Source organism: Carcharodon carcharias, chromosome 35, assembly GCF_017639515.1.
Source record: "Carcharodon carcharias isolate sCarCar2 chromosome 35, sCarCar2.pri, whole genome shotgun sequence".
NCBI classification, from domain to species: domain Eukaryota; kingdom Metazoa; phylum Chordata; class Chondrichthyes; order Lamniformes; family Lamnidae; genus Carcharodon; species Carcharodon carcharias.
In genome coordinates this window covers 6425794-6448103 of record NC_054501.1, presented here as the reverse complement: position 1 = coordinate 6448103, position 22310 = coordinate 6425794, and the positions used below count along the sequence as shown (strand labels likewise).

General features: G+C 54.1%; 1 protein-coding gene across 8 annotated transcripts in view; it reads left to right on the top strand.

Annotated features, from left to right (window-relative positions):
- huwe1 (HECT, UBA and WWE domain containing E3 ubiquitin protein ligase 1) overlaps positions 1-22310 on the top strand; it is a 269110-nt gene that overhangs the window by 213306 nt on the left and 33494 nt on the right. For 7 of the 8 annotated variants that reach the window (XM_041179576.1, XM_041179574.1, XM_041179571.1 and 4 more), the window contains 9 exons: positions 8177-8465; positions 9477-9576; positions 10246-10816; positions 11741-12215; positions 15021-15139; positions 16833-16989; positions 18221-18353; positions 19570-19772; positions 21562-21689. In XM_041179576.1, the coding sequence (XP_041035510.1) occupies positions 8177-8465; positions 9477-9576; positions 10246-10816; positions 11741-12215; positions 15021-15139; positions 16833-16989; positions 18221-18353; positions 19570-19772; positions 21562-21689 (2175 nt within the window). The remainder of the gene's footprint in view (positions 1-8176; positions 8466-9476; positions 9577-10245; positions 10817-11740; positions 12216-15020; positions 15140-16832; positions 16990-18220; positions 18354-19569; positions 19773-21561; positions 21690-22310) is intronic. The other variant, XM_041179573.1, reaches the window with a different exon arrangement.

Here is a 22310-nt window from a genome sequence, read left to right as displayed (position 1 = left end):
CTCACTGACTCTCTCGCTCTCTCACTGACTCTCTCGCTCTCTCACTGACTCTCCTCGCTCTCTCACTGACTCTCTCGCTCTCTCACTGACTCTCTCGCTCTCTCACTGACTCTCTCGCTCTCTCACTGACTCTCTCGCTCTCTCACTGACTCTCTCGCTCTCTCACTGACTCTCTCGCTCTCTCACTGACTCTCTCGCTCTCTCACTGACTCTCTCGCTCTCTCACTGACTCTCTCGCTCTCTCACTGACTCTCTCGCTCTCTCACTGACTCTCTCGCTCTCTCACTGACTCTCTCGCTCTCTCACTGACTCTCTCGCTCTCTCACTGACTCTCTCGCTCTCTCACTGACTCTCTCGCTCTCTCACTGACTCTCTCGCTCTCTCACTGCCTCTCTCGCTCTCTCACTGACTCTCTCGCTCTCTCACTGACTCTCTCGCTCTCTCATCTGACTCGCTCGCTCTCTCACTGACTCTCTCGCTCTCTCACTGACTCTCTCGCTCTCTCACTGATCTCTCGCTCTCTCACTGACTCTCTCGCTCTCTCACTGACTCTCTCGCTCTCTCACTGACTCTCTCGCTCTCTCACTGACTCTCTCGCTCTCTCACTGACTCTCTCGCTTCTCTCACTGACTCTCTCGCTCTCTCACTGACTCTCTCCGCTCTCTCACTGACTCTCTCGCTCTCTCACTGACTCTCTCGCTCTCTCACTGACTCTCTCGCCTCTCTCACTGACTCTCTCGCTCTCTCACTGACTCTCTCGCTCTCTCACTGACTCTCTCGCTCTCTCACTGACTCTCTCGCTCTCTCACTGACTCTCTCGCTCTCTCACTGACTCTCTCGCTCTCTCACTGACTCTCTCGCTCTCTCACTGACTCTCTCGCTCTCTCTCTGACTCTCTCGCTCTCTCACTGACTCTCTCGCTCTCTCACTGACTCTCTCGCTCTCTCACTGACCTCTCTCGCTCTCTCACCTGACTCTCTCGCTCTCTCACTGACTCTCTCGCTCTCTCACTGACTCTCTCGCTCTCTCACTGACTCTCTCGCTCTCTCACTGACTCTCTCGCTCTCTCACTGACTCTCTCGCTCTCTCACTGACTCTCTCGCTCTCTCACTGACTCTCTCGCTCTCTCACTGACTCTCTCGATCTCTCTCTACTCCGCTCTCGCTCTCTCACTGACTCTCTCCGCTCTCTCACTGACTCTCTCGCTCTCTCACTGACTCTCTCGCTCTCTCACTGACTCTCTCGCTCTCTCACTGACTCTCTCGCTCTCTCACTGACTTCTCTCGCTCTCTCACTGACTCTCTCGCTCTCTCACTGACTCTCTCGCTCTCTCACTGACTCTCTCGCTCTCTCACTGACTCTCTCGCTCTCTCACTGACTCTCCGCTCTCTCTCTCTCTCACTGACTTCTCTCGCTCTCTCACTGGACTCTCTCTCTCTCTCTCTCACTGACTCTCTCGCTCTCTCACTGACTCTCTCGCTCTCTCACTGACTCTCTCGCTCTCTCCTGACTCTCTCGCTCTCTCACTGACTCTCTCGCTCTCTCACTGACTCTCTTCGCTCTCTCTCTCTCTCTCTCTCTCACTGACTCTCTCTCTCTCTCTCTGACTCTCTCTTCCTCCTCACTGACTCTCTCTCTCTCTCACTGACTCTCTCTCTCTCACTGACTCATCTCTCTCACTGACTCTCTCTCTCTCACTGACTCTCTCTCTCCCTCCACTGCCTCTCTCTCTCACTGACTCTCTCTCTCACTGACTCTCTCTCTCACTGACTCTCTCTCTCGACTGACTCTCTCCCTCTCTCTCACTGACTCCTCTCGCTCTCTCACTGACTCTCTCTCTCTCCTCACTGACTCTCTCTCTCTCTCTCACTGACTCTCTCTCTCTCCTCACTGACTCTCTCTCTCTCTCTCTGACTCTCACTGACTCTCTCACTGACTCTCTCTCTCTCACTGACTCTCTCTCTCTCTCACTGACTCTCTCTCTCTCACTGACTCTCTCTCTCTCTCACTGACTCTCTCTCTCTCTCACTGACTGACTCTCTCCTCTCTCACTGACTCTCTCTCTCTCACTGACTCTCTCTCTCTCACTGACTCTCTCTCTCTCACTGACTCTTCTCTCTCTCTCTCACTGACTCTCTCCTCTCTCACTGACTCTCTCGCTCTCTCACTGACTCTCTCGCTCCACTGACTCTCTCTCTCTCTCACTGACTCTCTCTCTCTCCTGACTCTCTCGCTCTCTCACTGACTCTCTCGCTCTCTCACTGACTCTCCCGCTCTCTCACTGACTCTCTCTCTCACTGACTCTCTCTCATCACTGACTCTCTCGCTCTCTCACTGACTCTCTCGCTCTCTCACTGACTCTCTCGCTCTCTCACTGACTCTCTCGCTCTCTCTCACTGACTCTCTCTCTCTCTCTCACTGACTCTCTCTCTCTCTCTCACTGACTCTCTCTCCGCTCTCTCACTGACTCTCTCTCTCTCTCACTGACTCTCTCGCTCTCTCTCAGACTCTTCTCGCTCTCTCTCACTCGCTCTCATCTCTACTCTCTCGCTCTCTCACGGACTCTCTCGCTCTCTCACTGACTCTCTCGCTCTCCTCACTGACTCTCTCGCTCTCTCACTGACTCTCTCGCTCTCTCACTGACTCTCTCGCTCTCTCACTGACTCTCTCTCGCTCTCTCACTGACTCTCTCGCTCTCTCTCTGACTCTCATCGCTCTCTCACTGACTCTCTCGCTCTCTCTCTGACTCTCTCGCTCTCTCACTGACTCTCTCGCTCTCTCACTGACTCTCTCGCTCTCTTCACTGACTCTCTCGCTCTCTCACTGACTCTCTCGCTCTCTCACTGACTCTCTCGCTCTCTCACTGACTCTCTCGCTCTCTCACTGACTCTCTCGCTCTCTCACTGACTCTCTCGCTCTCTCACTGACTCTCTCGCTCTCTCACTGACTCTCTCGCTCTCTCACTGACTCTCTCGCTCTCTCACTGACTCTCCTCGCTCTCTCACTGACTCTCTCGCTCTCTCACTGACTCTCTCGCTCTCTCACTGACTCTCTCGCTCTCTCACTGACTCTCTCGCTCTCTCACTGACTCTCTCGCTCTCTCACTGACTCTCTCGCTCTCTCACTGACTCTCTCGCTCTCTCACTGACTCTCTCGCTCTCTCACTGACTCTCTCGCTCTCTCACTGACTCTCTCGCTCTCTCACTGACTCTCTCGCTCTCTCACTGACTCTCTCGCTCTCTCACTGACTCTCTCGCTCTCTCACTGACTCTCTCGCTCTCTCACTGACTCTCTCGCTCTCTCACTGACTCTCTCGCTCTCTCACTGACTCTCTCGCTCTCTCACTGACTCTCTCGCTCTCTCACTGACTCTCTCGCTCTCTCACTGACTCTCTCGCTCTCTCACTGACTCTCTCGCTCTCTCACTGACTCTCTCGCTCTCTCACTGACTCTCTCGCTCTCTCTGACTCTCTCGCTCTCTCACTGACTCTCTCGCTCTCTCACTGACTCTCTCGCTCTCTCACTGACTCTCTCGCTCTCTCACTGACTCTCTCGCTCTCTCACTGACTCTCTCGCTCTCTCACTGACTCTCTCGCTCTCTCACTGACTCTCTCGCTCTCTCACTGACTCTCTCGCTCTCTCTCTCTCGCTCTCGCTCTCTCACTGACTCTCTCTCGCTCTCTCACTGACTCTCTCTCGCTCTCTCACTGACTCTCTCGCTCTCTCACTGACTCTCTCGCTCTCTCTGACTCTCTCGCTCTCTCTGACTCTCTCGCTCTCTCGCTGACTCTCTCGCTCTCTCGCTGACTCTCTCGCTCTCTCGCTGACTCTCTCGCTCTCTCGCTGACTCTCTCGCTCTCTCTCTGACTCTCTCGCTCTCTCGCTGACTCTCTCGCTCTCTCGCTGACTCTCTCGCTCTCTCGCTGACTCTCTCGCTCTCTCGCTGACTCTCTCGCTCTCTCGCTGACTCTCTCGCTCTCTCGCTGACTCTCTCGCTCTCTCGCTGACTCTCTCGCTCTCTCACTGACTCTCTCTCGCTCTCTCACTGACTCTCTCTCGCTCTCTCTCTCTCGCTGACTCTCTCTCTCGCTGACTCTCTTTCTCTCACTGACTCTCTTTCTCTCACTGTCTCTTTCTCTCACTGTCTCTCTCTCTCACTGACTCTCTCTCTCACTGACTCTCTCTCTCACTGACTCTCTCTCTCACTGACTCTCTCTCTCACTGACTCTCTCTCACTGACTCTCTCTCTCTCTCACTGACTCTCTCTCTCTCTCTCTCACTGACTCTCTCTCTCTCTCTCACTGACTCTCTCTCTCTCTCTCACTGACTCTCTCTCTCTCTCTCACTGACTCTCTCTCTCTCTCTCACTGACTCTTTCTCTCTCTCTCTCACTGACTCTCTCTCTCTCTCTCTCTCTCACTGACTCTCTCTCTCTCTCTCACTGACTCTCTCTCTCTCTCTCACTGACTCTCTCTCTCTCACTGACTCTCTCTCTCTCACTGACTCTCTCTCTCTCTCTCTCTCACTGACTCTCTCTCTCTCTCTCACTGACTCTCTCTCTCTCTCTCTCTCTCTCTCTCTCACTGACTCTCTCTCTCTCTCTCACTGACTCTCTCTCTCTCACTGACTCTCTCTCTCTCTCACTGACTCTCTCTCTCTCTCACTGACTCTCTCTCTCACTGACTCTCTCTCTCACTGACTCTCTCTCTCACTGACTCTCTCTCTCACTGACTCTCTCTCTCACTGACTCTCTCTCTCACTGACTCTCTCTCTCTCACTGACTCTCTCTCTCTCTCACTGACTCTCTCTCTCTCTCTCACTGACTCTCTCTCTCTCTCTCACTGACTCTCTCTCTCTCTCTCACTGACTCTTTCTCTCTCTCTCTCACTGACTCTCTCTCTCTCTCTCTCTCACTGACTCTCTCACTGACTCTCTCTCTCTCACTGACTCTCTCTCTCTCACTGACTCTCTCTCTCTCACTGACTCTCTCTCTCTCTCACTGACTCTCTCTCTCTCTCTCTCACTGACTCTCTCTCTCTCACTGACTCTCTCTCTCTCTCTGACTCTCTCTCTCTCACTGACTCTCTCTCTCTCACTGACTCTCTCTCTCTCACTGACTCTCTCTCTCTCACTGACTCTCTCTCTCTCTCACTGACTCTCTCTCACTGACTCTCTCTCTCTCTCTCACTGACTCTCTCTCTCTCACTGACTCTCTCTCTCTCTCACTGACTCTCTCTCTCTCTCACTGACTCTCTCTCTCACTGACTCTCTCTCACTGACTCTCTCTCTCACTGACTCTCTCTCTCACTGACTCTCTCTCTCTCTCACTGACTCTCTCTCTCTCTCACTGACTCTCTCTCTCTCTCTCACTGACTCTCTCTCTCTCTCTCACTGACTCTTTCTCTCTCTCTCTCACTGACTCTCTCTCTCTCACTGACTCTCTCTCTCACTGACTCTCTCTCTCTCACTGACTCTCTCTCTCTCTCACTGACTCTCTCGCTCTCTCGCTGACTCTCTCGCTCACTCTCTCGCTCTCTCGCTGACTCTCTCGCTCTCTCGCTGACTCTCTCGCTCTCTCGCTGACTCTCTCGCTCTCTCGCTGACTCTCTCGCTCTCTCGCTGACTCTCTCGCTCTCTCGCTGACTCTCTCGCTCTCTCGCTGACTCTCTCGCTCTCTCGCTGACTCTCTCGCTCTCTCGCTGACTCTCTCGCTCTCTCGCTGACTCTCTCGCTCTCTCGCTGACTCTCTCGCTCTCTCGCTGACTCTCTCGCTCTCTCAGCTGACTCTCTCGCTCTCTCGCTGACTCTCTCGCTCTCTCGCTGACTCTCTCGCTCTCTCGCTGACTCTCCTCGCTCTCTCGCTGACTCTCTCGCTCTCTCGCTGACTCTCTCGCTCTCTCGCTGACTCTCTCGCTCTCTCGCTGACTCTCTCGCTCTCTCGCTCTCTCGCTGACTCTCTCGCTCTCTCGCTGACTCTCTCGCTCTCTCGCTGACTCTCTCGCTCTCTCGCTGACTCTCTCGCTCTCTCGCTGACTCTCTCGCTCTCTCGCTGACTCTCTCGCTCTCTCGCTGACTCTCTCGCTCTCTCGCTGACTCTCTCGCTCTCTCGCTGACTCTCTCGCTCTCTCGCTGACTCTCTCGCTCTCTCGCTGACTCTCTCGCTCTCTCGCTGACTCTCTCGCTCTCTCGCTGACTCTCTCGCTCTCTCGCTGACTCTCTCGCTCTCTCGCTGACTCTCTCGCTCTCTCGCTGACTCTCTCGCTCTCTCGCTGACTCTCTCGCTCTCTCGCTCTCTCACTGACTCTCTCGCTCTCTCACTGACTCTCTCGCTCTCTCACTGACTCTCTCTCTCTCTCACTGACTCTCTCGCTCTCTCACTGACTCTCTCTCGCTCTCTCACTGACTCTCTCTCGCTCTCTCACTGACTCTCTCTCGCTCTCTCACTGACTCTCTCTCGCTCTCTCACTGACTCTCTCTCGCTCTCTCACTGACTCTGTCTCGCTCTCTCACTGACTCTGTCTCGCTCTCTCACTGACTCTGTCTCGCTCTCTCACTGACTCTGTCTCGCTCTCTCACTGACTCTGTCTCGCTCTCTCACTGACTCTGTCTCGCTCTCTCACTGACTCTGTCTCGCTCTCTCACTGACTCTGTCTCGCTCTCTCACTGACTCTGTCTCGCTCTCTCACTGACTCTGTCTCGCTCTCTCACTGACTCTGTCTCGCTCTCTCACTGACTCTGTCTCGCTCTCTCACTGACTCTGTCTCGCTCTCTCACTGACTCTGTCTCGCTCTCTCACTGACTCTGTCTCGCTCTCTCACTGACTCTGTCTCGCTCTCTCACTGACTCTGTCTCGCTCTCTCACTGACTCTGTCTCGCTCTCTCACTGACTCTGTCTCGCTCTCTCACTGACTCTGTCTCGCTCTCTCACTGACTCTGTCTCGCTCTCTCACTGACTCTGTCTCGCTCTCTCACTGACTCTGTCTCGCTCTCTCACTGACTCTGTCTCGCTCTCTCACTGACTCTGTCTCGCTCTCTCACTGACTCTGTCTCGCTCTCTCACTGACTCTGTCTCGCTCTCTCACTGACTCTGTCTCGCTCTCTCACTGACTCTGTCTCGCTCTCTCACTGACTCTCTCTCGCTCTCTCACTGACTCTCTCTCGCTCTCTCACTGACTCTCTCTCGCTCTCTCACTGACTCTCTCTCGCTCTCTCACTGACTCTCTCTCGCTCTCTCACTGACTCTCTCTCGCTCTCTCACTGACTCTCTCTCGCTCTCTCACTGACTCTCTCTCGCTCTCTCACTGACTCTCTCTCGCTCTCTCACTGACTCTCTCTCGCTCTTTCACTGACTCTCTCTCGCTCTTTCACTGACTCTCTCTCGCTCTTTCACTGACTCTCTCTCGCTCTTTCACTGACTCTCTCTCGCTCTCTCACTGACTCTCTCTCGCTCTCTCACTGACTCTGTCTCGCTCTCTCACTGACTCTCTCTCGCTCTCTCACTGACTCTCTCTCGCTCTCTCACTGACTCTCTCTCTTGCTCTCTCACTGACTCTCTCTCTCTTGCTCTCTCACTGACTCTCTCTCTCTTGCTCTCTCACTGACTCTCTCTCTCTTGCTCTCTCACTGACTCTCTCTCTCTTGCTCTCTCACTGACTCTCTCTCTCTTGCTCTCTCACTGACTCTCTCTCTCTTGCTCTCTCACTGACTCTCTCTCTCTTGCTCTCTCACTGACTCTCTCTCTCTTGCTCTCTCACTGACTCTCTCTCTCTTGCTCTCTCACTGACTCTCTCTCTCTTGCTCTCTCACTGACTCTCTCTCTCTTGCTCTCTCACTGACTCTCTCTCTCTTGCTCTCTCACTGACTCTCTCTCTCTTGCTCTCTCACTGACTCTCTCTCTCTTGCTCTCTCACTGACTCTCTCTCTCTTGCTCTCTCACTGACTCTCTCTCTCTTGCTCTCTCACTGACTCTCTCTCTCTTGCTCTCTCACTGACTCTCTCTCTCTTGCTCTCTCACTGACTCTCTCTCTCTTGCTCTCTCACTGACTCTCTCTCTCTTGCTCTCTCACTGACTCTCTCTCTCTTGCTCTCTCACTGACTCTCTCTCTCTTGCTCTCTCTGTCAGCGATACAGTGTGTGATAGGGATGGAAGCAGAGAAAATTGTCCCCCTCTCTTCCAGGTACTAGCCCAGCAGCGAGTAGAACAGCAGAGGAGAGAGCTGGCACAGACAGCCAACCCTGACACCCCCATGGACCCGGTCACCTTCATCCAGACGCTGCCTTCCGACCTGCGGCGGAGCGTGCTAGAAGACATGGAGGACAGCGTGCTGGCGGTGATGCCACCGGACATTGCGGCTGAGGCTCAGGCATTGCGCCGGGAACAGGAGGCCAGGCAGAGGCAGCTGATGCACGAGCGCTTGTTCAGCCACAGCAGCTCATCCGCTCTCTCCGCCATACTGCGGAGCACAGGTACCAGATTTGCGCCTCGCCCGCCCCATCTTCCAATCGCCTCGCCGTCCCCGGTTCGATTTCCCTCGTGGGCGGACAGCGCAGCGCGCCAGCACTGAGCGCCTGTGGTTTGGAGGGCGATTCTACGGTGACTCCGCCAGGAACTATCAAAATCGGCAGTGTGACACACGGCTCGATGAAGTGGAGTGGCGCCAGTGAATATTTCTCTGTCTCGGTGGGTTTTTCCCACCGATCCCTGTGGCACATTCCATGTGGGCTGAATAGGGCCGGATCTGTACGCTGTATATGTGTGTGTGTGCAGAATAAGGCGTGACCTGTGCCCACTGTCCACAGTGCAGTGCCGGCCCGAATCAAGGAGACCTGGCATGCCTAACCTAGTCGCTTGGTGTGGCACACGACTGGGAAACGGCTGAAAAGAGGATGGTTCCTCTCCTGCAGTTGGCACAGGCCGACTCGCCTCCCCCCCTCCCTCCCCATACCAACAGAATCAAAACAGTTCATTGGTGATCCATCTCACTGCCGACCTTGGGACCTTTTGCTGTCACAGGGCCCTAGTTGCCCACCGCAAGTAATTAATGGTCCACAAATGTCTCTCTGAGGCGCAATGGGATGCTGTGAAAATTCTCAGAAGCAAACCGGGGCACCTCACCCTCCTGTGTTTTCGTGCCCACCCCCCCACATCCCCACCCAGATCCCTACCCTTGCTGCGCTGCGCCTACTCTGCACAAGGCAACAAGCCTTGAAGCAACCGTCAAGGGTACACGAGCAGCTCGGAGTGGTTTACTATGCAGTTCCTCTGCTCCTGCACCCCGTGTGTGTGTGTGCCCGGCTGCCACCCTACCCCAGAAGACATGTTGCATCGTGCCCGCCTGGTCGTCGTTGTTGGGGGCGGGGCGGGGGGAGCCACTCGCATTCGGTCTTGCAGCGCGGTGAAGCGCAGGCGCTTTTAACCTCAGCCGGCGCGATCGACAGGCCGTGTCGCGATTCCTGACTTCCCGCTTTGTGCCACAGGCTTCACCGGCCGCTTGGGAGGAAACAGAGGGGTGCAGTACACGCGCTTGGCTGTGCAGAGGAGCGGAGCGTTTCAGTGGGGGAGCAGCACCCACAACAGGTACACCACGCGCGACGCGGCGGCTGGGCCCGGGTCCCACGGCAGGTAATGGGAGAAAGTCTCTGGTCCCAGCACCAAGGCTTGGGCCCTCACTCTTCACTCGGCTAGCCGCACACCGGGATTGTCCTGCTCGGAGCAGAGAAGGCTAAGGGGAGATTTACCAGAACGGTACCAGGTTTGCGGCAGCTCAGTTATGTGGAGAGATTAGAGAAGCTGGGGGGCGGGGTGTGGGGTGGGGGTGTTGGTGGAGGTTGGAGGTTGCTCTCCTTACAGCGGAGAAGCTTAAGGAGAGTTCAAGGGAGGAGGATAAGGTCATGGAGGGTTTATATAAAGAAGATAGAAACACTGATGGAAGGGTCTGCGGCGAGAGCGCAGATTGAAAACGATTAACGCAAGAACCGGTGGGAGTTGAGAAATTTTTTAACACAGCGAGTTGTTGTGATCTGGGGTACGCTGCCTGTCAGGGTGGTGGAAGCAGACCCAGTGATTCGATTCAAAAGGGATTTTGATAAATACTTGAAAAAGCGCAACGGGCTGAATGGCCTCCTCCTCATGCTGTACGGTTCAATGAGTACCTGCGAGTCTATACCTAATGTTGGGGTGATGCACAATAGCAGCTGTTGTTTTAATAGGGTTCGATGTTGACACTTGATATGCCTCCTCCTACAGAGCGTCAAGCAGCAGCAACATGGACAGCTTGCTCCGGCTGCGAGGGCGCCTCCTCCTGGACCACGAGGCCCTGTCCTGCCTGCTGGTCCTTCTCTTTGTGGACGAGCCGAAGCTGAACACCAGCCGCCTCCACCGGGTCCTGCGCAACCTGTGCTACCACACGCAGACGCGCAACTGGGTCATCAAGAGCCTCCTGTCCATCCTGCAGCGCAGCAGCGAGAGCGAGCTGTGCATCGAGACCCCCAAGCACCCTGAGGAGAAGGGCAAGAAGGCCACCAAGCCGGGGGCGGGCACGGGCACGGGCGCCCCCTCCTCCGCTGGAGCCCACGAGCACCGGCCCCTGGACCTGCTGCACAAGATGGAAGCCAAGACCACCAGCCAGCTGTCCTGGCTCTCCGTGTCCATGGACGCGGCCCTGGGCTGCCGGACGAACATCTTCCAAATCCAGCGGTCCGGCGGGCGCAAGCACTCGGAGAAGCACATGGGCTGTGGCTCCACCGTCCACATCCACCCCCAGGCAGCGCCTGTGGTCTGCCGGCATGTCCTGGACACGCTCATACAGCTCGCTAAGGTGAGGCCGGCCACTTCGGCCATCGGGACCGTGCGTCCCAGCAGAGGGAGTTCAAAAGGACTAGATAGCGCACGCAGCTCTTGGGAAATGGAGTCAAGCAGCAAGGGGGATCTGTGCGTACACAAATCCTTAAAAGGCGCAATATGGGTTAATAAGTCCCTAAAGGAGCAAGCATATCCCTGGGTTTCCTTTCTGGAGGGTTAGAATTGAAAAGAAGTTCTGTTAAACTGCATTAGAAAAGGGACATAGAGACACCGAAGAGGGTGCAGTAGATGTATACCAGGCACCACCTTGGAGTTCCATCAGGAAAGACTGAACGAGCTGGGGTTCGTTCCTTTAGGAAAGAGAGAGCTGAGAAATCGATGTCTTTAAAATTATAAGGGGGTTTAATAAGAGTTCCAAACACTCCCAGGCCAGGTTAGATACAGAGTAAAGCTCCCTCTACACCGTCCCCATCAAACACTCCAGGACAGGTACAGCACGGAGTTAGATACAGAGTAAATCTCCCTCTACACCGTCCCCATCAAACACTCCCAGGACAGGTACAGCACAGGGTTAGATACAGAGTAAAGCTCCCTCTACACCGTCCCCATCGAACACTCCCAGGACAGATACAGCACGGGGTTAGATACAGAATAAAGCTCCCTCTATACTGTCCCCATCAAACACTCCCAGGACAGGTACAGCACAGGGTTAGATACAGAGTAAAGCTCCTTCTACACTGTCCCCAGTAAACACTCCCAGGGCAGGTACAGCACAGGGTTAGATACAGAGTAAAGCTCCTTCTACACTGTCCCCAGTAAACACTCCCAGGGCCAGCACTCTGAGTCCCTGCTCCTAGGAGCTCTGTGATTGTCGGGAGGGTTTAGTGGCGAAAGAATTGTTCCATCAGCTTCATCACCAACACTGACCGTTTTGTTCCAGGTATTCCCAAGTCATTTCACGCAGCAGAGGACCAAAGAAGCAAGTGGTGAAACTGACAAGGAGAAACTGAACAAGCAATCAGCCAACAGCCCATGCCTCGGTCAGCCTGCGGGCGGAGGTGGAGGAGGAGGAGGGGGCAGTGGTGTCGGCCCCAGCCTGGGCATCTCCACGGACTTCTGGGACTTGCTGGTCAAGCTGGACAACATGAACGTCAGCCGGAAGGGCAAGACCTCAGTCAAGACCACGCCCTCCTCTAACAGCGACGGGGAGAACAGCCAGTGCAGCCTGGAGTCCTCCCCCCTGGGGCAGCTGATGAACATGCTCTCACACCCGGTCATCCGCCGCAGCTCGCTGCTGACGGAGAAGCTCCTGCGGCTCCTCTCGCTCATTTCCATCGCGCTGCCCGACAAGGCCACAGAGGTGGCGGTCAACCACAGCGGTGCTGCGGAAGTGACCCTCGTCGGCTCCGTCACATGTAAGTCAGCGTGGTCGCGTTTCTCACTCGAGGTCCAATGGCCCGGCCTGTCGTCCAGGTTTGTGAATGCGAGCCAGTAGCAGGAATTGAGTCTAAATTTGGGATAGAGGAGCAAAGGGATCCCGGGGACACTGATACACAAACCGTTAAAAGTAGTAACAAAAACTGTCTACAGTTTTTGGTCTCCTTATTTAAGGAGGGACAGACTCGCGTCGGAAGCCGTTCAGAGAAGGCTCACTCGGCTGATTCCTGGGGCGAGGGGGCTTTGTCTGATTGGGAAAGGTTGAGCAGGTTGGGCCTCTACCCATTGGAGCTTAGAAGAATGAGGGGTGATCTTATTGAAACATAGCAGATTCTGAGGGGAGGGGTTTGACAGGGTGGATGCTGAGGGGATGTTTCCCCCTCGTGGGGGGTCCTAGAACAAGAGGGACACAGTTTCAGAATAAGGGGTCTCCCATTGAAGACGGAGACGAGGGGGAATTTCTTCTGTCAGAGGGTGGTCAGTCTGTGGAATTCTCTCCCCCCACCAGAGAGCAGCGGAGGCCGGCTCACTGAATATATTCAAGGCTGAGTTAGATTTTTGATCGACGGGGAGTCGATGGTTATGGGGTGCAGACAGGAAAGCAGAGTTGAGGCCACAATCAGATCAGCTGTGATCTTATTGAATGGGGGAGCATGCTCGAGGGACTGAATGGCCTGTGCCTGATCCTATTTTTCATAATCTTAGTGATGCAGTTTAGGAAAATATAAGTAAGGAAAGTACTGGGGTTCATTTCTATAGGAAAAGAATCTCAAAGTAGAGAAGTTATGTTAACATGTATTGAACCTTGGATAGACCACACTCTCGAGTACTGGTTTTCAAATTATGCCAAGGAGATAGAGACATTGGAGAAGATTCAATAAAGACAGAGAACAAGGATGCTAACTAAACTGAGAGGTTATAACTGACAGGAACAACTGAACAGGCTGCGGCCCATTACTGCAGTGAAGAGACAATGAGGGAGTATTGAAAGTATGGAAGGGTTTTGATAGGGTCAACGTAGAGAAGGTATTTCCATTTGTGGGGAGCTGGGGTGAGACCAGATCTAGGAGGCAATCAATATAATAAATTCAATCGGGGGGAGGAATTCAGGAGAAGCGTCTTTACCCAGAGAGTGGGGCGAATGTGGAACTCGCTCCCACAGGGAGTGGTCGAGGTGAATCGTGTTGATGTGTTTAAGGGGGAGAAGCTGGATAAACACGAGGGAGAAAGGAATAGAAGGATATGAGGGAAGGGGGAGATGAAGAGCTGGTGTGCGGCAGAAACACCAACATGGAGGAGGGGGAACGAATGGCCTGTTTCTCTGCTCTGTGTCCTATGTCAAGGCAGCTCCAGGCCAGCCTTATTACCTCTCCTCTGTGGGTCCTTTGTCTATTCAGCAATATATAGTATTTGCTTTGCATTTACACACTGCACTTGACGCCCCCATGCTGTCTCCCAAGTGCTTCACAGCCAGTGATGTACTTTCAAAGTGTAGTCAATGTTATCCTGGTGAACCTGTCAGGCAATTTATAAACAGCACGCTCCCACAAGCAATCCCGTATAGCAGCTGTTTTTGGAGATGTGGATTAAAGGAGCGTTGACCCTGGAACCGTGGGCAGACGTCTTCCTCCCACTCTCCTCTTTGAGGGGTGGCCTGTGGCATCGGCAGCCTGCGCCTGGACAGGCGGACGGGGCCTCGGTTTCAGCCCCTCATCTGAAGCAACGCTCCACCCCAGGACTCGAGCCCATAATCTGGACCGACACTTCAGCGCCGAAGGAGTGCTGTGCTGTCGGAGGCGCTGCCTTTCAATTGATGTGCAAAGCCAAAGCCCACAGTCCCGGGCGCAACAGGCTTTGTGGGGCGGGGTGGGTGAGGTATGTGGACAACCTGAGTGGGCTCCTTTGCATGGTGTCACCTTCTGCAGCTCAATGGATTGGCAGGTTTAAAGCTGCCTGAGCCCTGGGTGCACCTGAAACAGAATGCAACAGGTCTCCGTTCACAGACACTGCAGTTCTCTTTTTTTTATTTTGTGTCCATGCGGAAGAGGAGGCTCGCTAACATTTCCAACTCGACCTGAAGTTGTTGGCACACACTGGGGCACCCCATTCCCACCAGTGCCCCCGCCATCCCAACCAAAGCCTTCCAGTTATCAGTGTAGGAAGCTCATTCCATTCTCACAAAGAACGATTTAATCAATGTGCAGCAGCAGCAGTTAACATGTGGAGGTCAGCCCACAGACGATTGTTGTGGGGTCTCTTTGTGGACTGCTGCCTCCCAGGAACAGCACGGGGTTAGATACAGAGTAAAGCTCCCTCTACACCGTCCCCATCAAACACTCCCAGGACAGGTACAGCACGGGGTTAGATACAGAGTAAAGCTCCCTCTACACCGTCCCCATCAAACACTCCCAGGACAGGTACAGCACGGGGTTAGATACAGAATAAATCTCGCTCTACATCATCCCCATCAAACACTCCCAGGACAGGTACAGCACGGGGTTAGATACAGAGTAAAGCTCCCTCTACACTGTCCCCATCAAACACTCCCAGGACAGGTACAGCACAGGGTTAGATACAGAGTAAAGCTCCCTCTACACTGTCCCTATCAAACACTCCCAGGACAGGTACAGCACAGTTTATATCCTGGTTAAGTCTGTGTTCACTGCTCCCTTGATGTACCATAACCTCTGAGTGTGTCCTGCTGGGCCAATACCCATCCTCGATGTCTCGAAAGTGAGATTGCCCATCAGTGCTGAATTGACATCCTCTCCATTTCTTGCCAGCGCCTCCGAAAGCCGCCAAGTCTCCGGCAAAAGCCACGTCAGAAGGAGCAGCCAGTGCCAACGATAGCAAGATCCAGAATTCTGGGTTGACCGAGAAACAGCTGCAGCTTTCTGTGGAGGTAACGTAGACACCGGCCTTTGTATACTTACCTGTCCATCAGCCAGGAGCACGTGGCGTGAGGGAGTTGCTCCCTTCGGTTGAGAAACATTCGCTTCCTCCATCTCCCTCGTATGACCAGCGATCTCCCTGTCCCAACCCTTGCCAAGACCCATCGCTAATGGCCAGTCACTGACTGTTTCAGCTCTAAGTGGTGCCTATCCCTGTGCGGTTTGTGTTTCGCCTGCTTCTGAGCTACCCGATTTCCCTCATCAGGAACACCAGGGCACCTTTCTTTCTTGTTGCTTTCAGTTGGTGTTTCTATGGACCGGTGGCTGAGGAGAGTCAGAAGGTGACTAGACCACGTGTTCTTCCCATGACTGAGTGCCCCAAGAACTCCCCGTGGGACCCACAAACTGTTTTGCTGTCAGCTTCAACCCAGCCCTCCCTGCACTTCTTCACTGTGCCCCCAAAGAACTGGCACCTCTTCCCCCTCAGTAAGTTGTGCCAGTCCTGGTGTGGCTATAGTTGACTGTTCGTGGAGGGGTGGGGGGGGGGGGGCGGTGAAATGCACCTGCCCAAACCCCACTCCTTCATTTCGAGATGTGATTGGGAGTCATCTCCTGGACTCCTAGCCACTTAAGGGGTGAGCAGATCCTGGTCTGTGTTTTGTTTAATCTACTTATGAGCTCTGGGCATCGATGGCAAGGCCAGCATTTGTTAACACAGCTGAGTGGCTTGCCCGGCCATTACGCAGGTCATTTAGGAGTTGTTAAGCAGTTGGTCCGTAGAATGTTAGTGAGCTGTGCCAGGTTGGCAGGTGAGCGTGGGCTTGGTGAAGCGACAATTCTGTGCAAGATCGGGTAGAAGCCACAACATCACCAGCGGTGTCTGCCATGCCTCAGTGGATAGCGCTACACCATTTGAGTCAAAAGGCTGTGGGTGCGTGCCCCACTCCAGAGACGTGACTGCAAATCTCTAGGCTGTCATTTTAGCGCAGTACTGATGGAGTGCTGCCCTGTTGGATGAGCTGAGGAGCACCCAATGCCTCCCGCCTCCTCGGGCAAACACACAGAATCCCACAGTCACTACTGAAAGAAGAGCGGTGGAATTCCTCCTGGAGCTGATACTTACCCCTCCGTTGACATAGCTGAAACAGGCCACCCAGTCGTTTGATTTTTATTTATCCTTCCATGGGACGTGAGCGTCGCTGACGGGGCCAGCACTTGTTGCCCGTCCCTGATTGCCCCCTTGAACTGAGTGGCGTTGCTGGGACCATTTCAGAGGGGCAGTTAAGAGTCAGACCACGTTGCTGTGGGTCTGGAGCCACACGTAGGCCAGACCGGGTATATGACGGCAGATTTCCTTCCCTAAAGGGCGTCGGTGAACCAGATGGGTTTGTGCAACAATCCTGTAGTTTCCCCAGTCACCATTATTGAGACTGGCTTTTTATTCCTGATCTAATTAATTCTTTGAATGCTTCCCCACCCACCACCCCCAACTCCCCAGCTGCCATGGTGGGATTTGAGCTTCAGTCTCTGAATGAATAGTGCAGGCCTTTAGATTGCACACCCAGTAACACAGCCGGTCTGCTTTCATATTCCATTTCCCTGTATGGGGAAGAATAGCGGGTTGTTGGGGGTGGGGGGGTGAATGAGTTTGTAACTGGGTGTGGGCTGGCGTTCGTTAACTCGCCCCTTTGCGTTGTGTGACAGGTGTTGACCTCCCACTCGTGCTCGGAAGAAGGACTGGAAGACGCAGCGAACATCCTGCTTCAGCTCTCCCGGGGGGAGCCGGGAACCAGGGACACGGTCCTGAAGCTGCTGCTCAGTGGGGCTCGCCAGCTGGGATACACGCTCTGCCAACAGATAGGTACCAAGCCCTTCTCTCTCTCTCTCTCTCTCTCTCTCTCTCTCTCTCTCCATCCATTTAGGCCCAAGGGTTTGTGGAGAAGTGGGCGAAGTCGAGGGGCTTCTGACTGCTCCAGGCGTTCCTCCGCTCGTGTCTGTTCTCGACCTTTACAGCTCTGTCCCCCATTTCCTTTCCATCCAGTTGACTCATCCTCTGGCACTCTGTTTCTCAAGCTAATGTTACTTCTGATAATTTAGTAACTGCGAGGGGGGCACAACGTGTTGAAACGTTGCTGCTCCGCATACAGGGTCAATTACTCTTGAGATGCTTTGTCGCTACCTTTGTGGAACACCCTCCAGTGGAGGTCTCATTGATGTTGCAATAATGGCCATCGAACCATGCAGTGCAGGAGGCCATTCGGCCCATTGTGACTGTCCTCCGTCATCCAGTAGAAAATGCCGACTGTGAGGCTGACCACACGGTCACCACGAGCTTTGGTAAACACCACCTTTTTCAACACGAATAAATGTACTTCACTCTTGTACATTTGCCATTACCCCACCGTCCAGTAACCTCAGAACTAAAGCAGGCAAGGTGTTCGACTCTCCCACTCTGCTTTTCATCTCACCGTCTTGCCGACAAACGCACAAAGGGGTTAAAGCCCGCGTGTGCACGTTGTGCGAGCAATTAGTGAGACCACGTGCGCAACAAGCAATCCATTTTCTAATCAGAACAGCTGGCCATATGTGGATTCCCTAAGGGCCCACATGGTTAGCTTGGCGGTGGTTGGCGGGTGGGGGTGGGTGCGGGTGGTGTGGTCGCCGCCAGCAGTTACGTACACTGGTGAGCACCTGAGAGGTTGGGACCTGATAACAATGGCGTCTCGGTAAACAACCACTGTTCACTTCAGTATTGAAACGACAGCTCATTCCAGGGTGTCCACCTTGCCCGAACGCCTTGCATCTACTCCTGTGCCTCTCCCAGGATTTATCGTGGTATCAAACGGCGCAAAAGGTTGTCATTTTGTCTGGCATGCCCATGCTGGCTCTTTGAAGGAGCCACTCAATTAGACCCACTACCCCCCGTCGACCCCTTCCGCTGCTCTTTCCCCAGGGCCCTGCAAATTTGTTCCCCTTCAGGCGTGTAGTCAGCTCTTTCCCGAAAGTTAGCATTTGAATTTGCCTCCACTGCCCTGTTCAGGCAGCACATTTCCAACCGAGCCTGTGTTCTTTTGCCCCCCCGGGGCACCCAGGTACTTTACTAGCTGAGCTGCGGGAGTATAACCTGGAGCAGCAGAGGAGAGCGCATTCTGACGGCCAGTCACCCGAAGGAACGCCAGACGACCACCCTCAGTTGACCAAGTTAAAAGGAAAGATGCAGAGCAGGTAAGAATGCCCCCCCCCCCCCACCCCCACCAAGGAAGAAAGCTCTTGTGGCCTGCCCCACTCCCCTCGTCGTTCGGTGCGTAAAACTGCTTTTCACAAAAATAGTACACGTTAAGCAGTTGGCCCGTAGAACGTAAGTGAGCTGGTGAAGGTGGGCTTGGTGAAGTGGCAATTCTGTGTAAGATCAGGTAGAAGCCACAACACCACCGGCGGTGTCTGCCATGCCTCAGTGGGTGGCGCTCACGCCAATTGAGTCAGAAGGTCGTGGGGTTGTGGGACTTGAGCACAAAAGTCTAGGCTGCCATTTTAGTGCAGTACTGTCTGACGAGCTGAGAACCTTCCCTAAAGGACACTAGTGAACCAGACGATGGTTTCCATTACCGAGACTAGCTTTCAATTTCAGATTATTGCTGTGGTGGGATTTGAACCCATGTCCCCAGAGAATTAGCCTGGTCCTCTGGATTACTCGCCCAGCGACATTACCACTACACCACTGCCTCCCATCAGTCGTTATCACGTTTCCCATGTTACCAGTCACCACGCTTCACTGGCTGTGAAGTACTTGGGGATGCCCTGAGGGTGTGAAAAGCATTATAGAATTGCATCGTTTCCCCCTGGCCTGAGTCTCTGCTCCACAGCATGGCAATTGCAGGAGAAATCACTCTTTCCTCCACCCCCTTGATTCCCAGAGCAGGCAGCAGGATCACCTCCCCATATAATAGGCCTGACTGAAGTCAAAGCAGATGGGAGACCTCCAGACACAAGAGAACTTGAGGTTATGTTGCATCTTTCGAGCCCTCAGGATATCCCAGGCCTTTCAGCGTCCAGTGAATGCCTTGTTGGAATGTAGCCACTGCTGTTTGACAGACTGGTGCCCAAGGCCCAGTGAGGTCCCACTAAACAGCCGTGAACAGGTAATCCGTTCTTGTGGGGTAAATATCGGTCAGGCACAAGATCTGCCTTGAATTCACCTGAACGGATAGACAGGGCCCTTGGTTTAACGCCTTGACTGAAAGAAAGCCCCTCTACCCGGTCCTTCCCCTCCCCGACGCTGTGAATGTCGGCTGAGGTTATGGGTTCAGATCCCGAGCGAGGGCCTCAAGCCCAAAACCTCCTGGCTCTTGGGGAGATGGTGGGTTGGTGGGTGGAGGGGGTGGGGGAGAAGGAGCTTTGGGAGTTTTAAATGAAGCTGTTCTGTCCCGTGTCCTGTCTCTAGGTTTGACACCGCGGAGAACGTGGTTATCGTGGCGTCTCACAAGCGCCCCCTGGGGGGCCGGGAGCTCCAGTTACCCTCCATGTCGATGCTGACGTCCAAGACCTCCACGCAGAAATTCTTCCTCCGCATCCTGCAGGTCATCATCCAGCTGCGGGATGCTACCCGGCGGGCGAACAAGAAGGCCAAGGAGACGGGAAGACTAGGTACAGGCGTTGGGGAGAGTCGGGTGGGGGATGCTGGGCGCGTAGTTTGATGTTGACCCCTGCTCAACAACCATTGGGTATGGCGCATATGCCCAAAAGGGTGCCAGCTCGTCAGAGGTGCTCACTGGACTGGTCCCCAGCAGCGCACTAATGCTCTTGGCAGCAACGCGGTGCCCTCTTCTATTTAAGTGGTGCGCTCTTGCCTATAGCAATGTTCTAACACCTGTAATGTGGAACGCTGAGCATTTAAGGCGACAGCACTGTTCCAGTTAGACACGGTTCGGTGCGTTCAGTTTCCAGACAACTGGTGCCCATTTCCAGTGGCCGACGGGTCCGTGACAATTACTTTTCCTTTCCTTCGCTATTAGGCAAATGTTAGCAATTTCAAAGGGCTGGGCGGGCCTGAAGTAGTGGGAGTTGGACAGCCGTATTGAGGCTTGCGCCCACCAATAGCGTCACATTGTGACAGTCCAGCCTTCTCTACCTGGCTGTTTGTCCGACTGTCTTACCGACCAGGGCTTCAGCTCTGAGGAGCCGTGTCCGCCCCCTCTGGGCCAGACCCAGCCCGAGGAAGCAAGGGAGCAGACCGCCGCCGCCGCCACCTGGCCTGGAGGTGCGGGACCCCCTTTCCTTACAGCGAGCACTCTGCAGCCTTCCCCCAAGGAAAGGGCTCCCCTACGGGTCAGTTGGCGCTGGGGGTGGGATTGAGGAGACTCAGACCGGCTGAGGCCAAACAGAAGAGAGCGCGTGAGTAAAGGAATCGAAGGGGTCCGGGTGAGACGTTTTGAGCTTGGTTTGGGCTGCAGGGCGTGGCAGGCTGACCGAGTGAGCTGGCCTGGCTGCTTCGCCTGGGAGGTGCTGCTTGGGTAAGATTCCCGGCTGGATCATCCTCAGAACCAAAGTGTCACAAGCCGGCTGGTGCCCTGGCACTGTGCAAGAAAACTCTTGAAACGGGCGAGTTTAGCCAGGTAGACTTCTCATAAGATGGTGAGAAGCAGGAGTAGAGTAGGCCATTCAGCCCATTGAGCCTCCTCCGCCATCCTGTGAGATCATGGCTGATCTAATTGTGGCCTCAACTTCACTTTCCTGTCTGCGCAACCCCCCACCCCCCCAAGTAAACCCCCGACTCCCTCGTCGATCAAAAATCTTAACGGCCCTGAATATATTCATTGAGCTGGCCTCCACTGCTGTCTGGGAGAGGGAATTCCACAGACTGACCGCCGTCCGAGAGAAGAAATTCCTCCTCATCTCCGTCTTCAATGGGAGGCCCCTCATCTTTAAACTGTGCCCCCTAATTCTAGACCACCCCCACCAACGAGAAGCAAAATCCTTTCAGAATCTACCCTGTCAAGTCCCCTTCAGGATCTGATATGTTTCAATAAGATCACCCCACATTCTTCTAAGCCCCAGTGGGTAGAGGCCCAACCTGCTCAACCTCTCCTCGTAAGACGAACCCCCTTCATCCCGGGAGCCTGGCGCCAACCTTGATTGCTCAAACCAGGGCAAGTGTAGGTGACAGAATACTCCAACATGGCAGGGAGGGGAAGGGATAAGTCATTGATTATACTGGTGGCTCTCCCTGTGGGGTTGCTCCTGGTTAGAGCAGCGACATGGATGGTCATCAAGCCATTGGTAACGTGCCTGAGCGAGTTAACAGTGCTGTCTCTGGGACAGCTGAATTGTCAGTTGGGGTGGGAGAGTCTTTTTTTTTGCCGACATGGTGGCATCGTGTAGCGGAGAAACTAGAATGACCAACCTCTCCCTCTCTCTGCCCCTCTCCGTTTCTCAGGGACCTCGACAATGGGCTCCGCGAGCAGCATCCAGGCAGCTGTGCGGCAGCTGGAGGCGGAGGCCGACGCCATCATACAAATGGTACGTGAGGGCCAACGGGCCAGAAGACAACAGCAATCAGCCATGGTTAGCATGATGCCTGTGCCGCTTGCAGGGCACTTGTGGGTTTTAGTTTTTTCGTTTAAAATTTTTGTTCCATTTTTAACCATTGTGCATGCTTTGTTTTGTTTTTTTGTTCAAGCCGCTCCATGATTAGACGTTTTAATTTGTGTTGACATTGAGTTTCTCCCATTGCGATCACTAACCTTGTTTGGACCATTTTTTTCCGGTTACTAACTCCCCGGGGCGTCCTGTCCAAACCTTCTGAAGCTGCAGGTTACCTGTTTTCCTTTCTCATCACCTACCCTGAACATCCCACAGCCCAAGCTCTTCGTTTAGTGAGCGAGGTGTCCATGAGCACACCCAAGGCCTTGCAGGATTCATCTGACAACGTGGGAGTAGCATCCATCTAATCGACTCGGCTCCAGAAATCAATCTGATTTTAAGGGGTGCCATTCAGTGTTGTAAAGACAAGGAATTGTATCTTTCTTGCCTCCCTGTCATCAGTTCGTTAGTTTGTTCCCTTGAAAATATGACCATTTTATTTCTCTCGCACTCTCTCTCTCTCTCTCCCCCTCACTGGCGCTTGCCTGCTCTCTCCCTCGCGCTCTCTCTCTCCCTCGCGCTCTCTCTCTCCCTCGCGCTCTC